Here is a 4,565-nt window from a genome sequence, read left to right on the forward strand (position 1 = left end):
ATGTCGTTCCGGGCTTGGTTTAAATTCTGATGACAAGTCGTCTGCTAAAAGAGAATTAGGTTAAATTGAAGTCATTTTTTAATTTGCCCCTGAACTTCTGAAAGCTTTCAATTAAGCCAACAATTATCCTTATCTTTGATAAGATTTTCAATCTCACCCCTGTAATTTTGCAATTAGCCTCTTAGAGTTCAGCGTGCCTTACAAAATGGTCTTTAGTTTCAGATGTATTCAATTGAGTCCTCAATTAACTCCTTAAAATTCTAATTCTTTGAATTTTCCCCTGATTAAGTCAATTAAGCTCTTTTAAAAGTTCAATTAGGTCCTTGAATGTCTTCAGTTTTGCAATCTTGCTTCTATATTCAACTTTCTTCTTAATTAAGCTTTTATTTGTCAAAATTAGCCTGCTAAACTTTGCAATTTTATTCATCTTAGTCCTCAAATCTTTAATTTGTACAGTCTTAATCAAATTTTCATTTTTTTTTTCAATATTTCTTCAACGAGATCTTAAATTATCCATTAACCCAGCGTTCTGAATAGTTATGCATGTCTAATTGATTTGAAATATTATTTGTTTTTTATTTTTTTTGAAAAAAAAAGATTTTTTACATGAAAAATGAGAAAATTTGGGGAAATCCAAAATTGGATTATGAAAACTATATGACATCTCCCTGTTGTAGATTTGTAAACAGCAGCCATGGCAAGTTTTCTTCTTATATCCTACGATGACAGATTAAAGCGGATGCACTGCATGCTACTTCGGTGGCAGGTCTAGTTTGGTTGCAACTTATTATAGGATGGATAGACAACGCACCACCAAATTCAGCATAATGTTTGGTCATCTCGGGTGGTTGGTTTGCTAGATTGAGTTGCATTGCTGCATTTCTGTTGGTGCTAGTTTTTGGTTGTAAACATTGCGCTTCAAGTTTCATTGCCTACAATCTTCAGATATTAAAATGGTAGAATCCATAGTAATTAAACCTATCTCAGAACATTTTTAAAGGTTAATCTAGATTAATCCGTGATAATTAAAACAATGTTTTTTAAATAAAAAATGAAAATTAAACCAGGTTTTGTTCATGTTGTCCGAGTCAAACTATATTAGCTTTGAGTTGACTTTATTTTTTACAACCAACCTCGACTAGGAGCCCAGTCAGCCGGGTCTCTATGGAGTGTTCTTTAATAATTATATCAATTGTGATTATGAAGTCTTCCCACTTCTAGAAGTTGACAATGTCTATTTGGTTACCCTCACCGGCTGTATATTTATTTTACTCCGTGGAGAATTAAATTAATGTGTGATGAAATGAACATCTAGAAGGTCATCTGGTGGTTTCTTTCAAAAGCTTCCATGCATGACGAGGTTTATAATTCAAAAAATAGAGGGACAACTGTCTTGTTGTAACATTTTGACCTTGTGGAATGTTGAAATGGTAATCAGAAGTTGCTAAAACACCATAATATAATCAAGAATCGTTTCTCTGATTAATTTATCTGATAACCATGTACATCAGAGACCACTGTTTCTAATCTGATCCATCTTCTATTTCCTTGACATTCTTGTTATCATCGAGTTGTTAAGACTAATTAATTAATTGAGAAAATTGGGGGGGATGCAAGGATCCTCTGTTTGGTTAAACCATGTGCAGGTAAACATTTTCATTCCTTCACATAGTTTTCCGAAAACTTATGCTTCATGAGGCAATGGGTGGTGAAAATTCGTCTCCGAGTTCAATGATACTAAGAATTAAAGAAATTGACACTGAAAAGATAAGAGATATGAGATTTCGATTCTCTATGGTTCCAATATTTACCATGCTTTTACAATTGAAATAGATTGAAAGAAAAACAAAGAATTGATGTATAGCAGTAAGAACTAAGAAGATATCAACGAAAGAAAGATCAGAATTCAGCAGGAACTTTCCTTGTGAAAATCCTACTCTTTTAGGAACAATTTAGTTTATTGACAAAAAGGGAATATTGCACTCCTGGTGAAGAAATAAGTTTTGATTAACGCGTAAGAGTTCCAAAGCCATTGGCAAGAGCATGAGCAGCTGGATTGAAAGCCAATCTCCCAAAAATGCCTTGTTTGTAGGGCAAGAAAGTTTTCTTCTTCATATTCTCCGATACAGCTTTATTCACTGTGTAATGTAACTCATGTGCTGACACTGGTACTTTCCTCTTTGAAGACACCGAACCTGAACTGTCTGTGGACCGGAAACTCGGATCTTTGCCATCTTCATGTTTTTTGAATGAACCTGAGTACTTTCTGAGATAATCCTTATCATGCGCATGTCCTTCAGATGCACTTCTAAATAAGAAAAAATCTCTCAGCCTCCACTTCTTTGAAGAACTCTTTGAAGAAGAAGAATTAGATGGTACTGAAGCTTTTGGATTGGGTGCTGATTGGTTGGTGAATTTCTGTAGCTGTTTATCTTGTTCCCATGGATATTCAGATACTCTATATGGAGACAGAGATCTTGATGCTCTGCGGCTTGAACTGGATGTTAACCCTGAACCTCTCTCCCTCTCCCTCCCTCTTTCATTTTTATCTGTTCTCTTGCGAGTGTTTTCAACTGCAGTTGCAAATGGATCTGAATCTTTCTTTTTTCTCGGCGAAAAAGCTTCACGTATCATCTTTTTCCCTTTATGTATTGGAGATCTTGGTGAGGAGAGTGGGCTTCTCTGGGTCGAATCATCGACTTGTAATCTAGGAGGAAGCTTCAGGGGCCGGATTTTGCCTCCATCAAAAAGTTCATCTGCTGAGAGTGACTTGTTTTCTAATTCGGCACTGAAATCAAAAGCAAAATCATCTTCACCATTAGTGTTGAAGTTTGCCCGTGGTGATTTAGGTGTGCCAGGCCTGTCTTCCCAATGAAAAGGAACCCCAGTTCCTTCTTCATTGCTATCAATCAAGCTGTCGAAATAACTATAAAAATCGGCAGCTCGTGAAGGACTTGTTGGGGCGCTCAAGGTGTAATCCCCAAACCGTTTCGGTGTAGATGGAGCACTCAAGAATGGCAAAGGTCGAGCCTCGTTGAAGTCGAAATCCATGCCCGGCGCAGGTATTGCAACTTCTAGTTTTAACATGTTTTCTTTCTATACTTGCTCTCGAGTTTTCGAAGGATTTGTTTAAGGAAGATAGATCAGACAGGTTGGTGTTTGCTAAGGAAGTGATAAATATAAGGAAGAGGCGGAGAGGGAATAGGAAGGATGAGGGAAGGGAGGGAGGGTCGGAGATTGTTGACTTTATGAGGTCATAAAAAATAGGAGCCGCCTTTTGATACTTTTCCTATTTCATGCCAGTTTCCTGCTCTGCCAGTTTCCTGCTCTGCTCTCCATTATTGAATATGATTTTCGATTTCAGTGTCATTTTCACACGGGGGATATAAAGTGGGGGCTATTTTGTTATTAGTTATAAGATTTGCCCCTGCCATTCAAAATGAAAGTCTACTGGTCTTCCGGTTAAAAAATTATATATAAAAATTTTATCTAATAAATTAAGTTATTGAATTAAATTAATTTTTTAACACAATATCAAAATTTTATTAATAAAATGATCATAAGTTTAAATCTTATCATTTTTATTTTATTTAATAAAAATTAAATATAAAATAATATAAATTTGTATAATTTTCAGGTTCAAAAGGTTTTAACTTAAAAAATTATGTTGAAAAATTATATAAATTATATCTTAAAATTTTATTTATCAAATTAAATTATTAAATTGGAATGATTATTTAATTCTCACGTGCAAATTATCCATGGAGTTGGAGGGTGACATGTTGAAGTAGATGATGAGATTAGGTTATGGACCATGAATGTCATCATCTCCGGCCAAATGGCTTGACCTCCACTCTTCGGTTCAACAAGTTAAAAAACAGAGGCCTCGTAGTCAACTGGTACAAAATGTCTCCTCTCACAATAAGAGCCGCGTTTCGTGGCAGAACAGGACGGAAACAATAGCATGAAAAGGATGCAAACCTCGCAATGGTGAAGCTGCAATGCCCTGAATGATAACTCTTAGAAAGGCCAGCAGCTCAGAGGAAATAATGCCGTGAATGATAACTAGGGCAAAACTCCTCAAATCCAGCGGGAAAAACAATAGATATTATATCTATTAAATCCGTGAGTTGATTTAAAACCTGTATTGGATAAATTAATTCAGGTTAATATAAATTAATCAAAGTGTTTTTTATTAAAAAACTCAAAATAATATTATTTTATTTTTTAAAAAAATTAAAATTTAATTTTAACTAGATTTATTAGGTTGTAAATTGTTTCATCGAGGCAATTAAATCAAATTAAATCAACTCTTCATTTATTTTTTTGATATGTTACCCGGGTTCGAGGAGAGGTTTGTAAGATTCTAAATAGATTTAGATATTTATAATTGGATTTCATATTAAAAGTTGTTGTTTAATGGCTCATAGTTTTTATTTATTTATTTCTTGTCATTGATCATTTTGTTATATATTTTTGTGTTTGAAGTGAAAATGTCATCATTTATGAAAAACGATGAATAAATGTTATAATTAATTATAATAAATATTAAATAGTTTCCTTCT

At 34.1% G+C, this 4,565-nt stretch overlaps 1 protein-coding gene across 1 annotated transcript; it reads right to left on the reverse strand.

The window, feature by feature from the left end:
* Window positions 1–1,768: 1,768 nt before the first annotated feature.
* Window positions 1,769–3,265, reverse strand: LOC133682040 (uncharacterized). Its single transcript, XM_062105278.1, has one exon. It carries the CDS (start codon window positions 3,085–3,087, stop codon window positions 2,008–2,010), a length of 1,080 nt encoding a protein of 359 aa, XP_061961262.1. The 5' UTR covers window positions 3,088–3,265; the 3' UTR covers window positions 1,769–2,007.
* Between the last annotated feature and the right edge of the window lie 1,300 nt (window positions 3,266–4,565).

The sequence above is a fragment of the Populus nigra genome, chromosome 2, assembly GCF_951802175.1.
Source record: "Populus nigra chromosome 2, ddPopNigr1.1, whole genome shotgun sequence".
Lineage (NCBI taxonomy): Eukaryota > Viridiplantae > Streptophyta > Magnoliopsida > Malpighiales > Salicaceae > Populus > Populus nigra.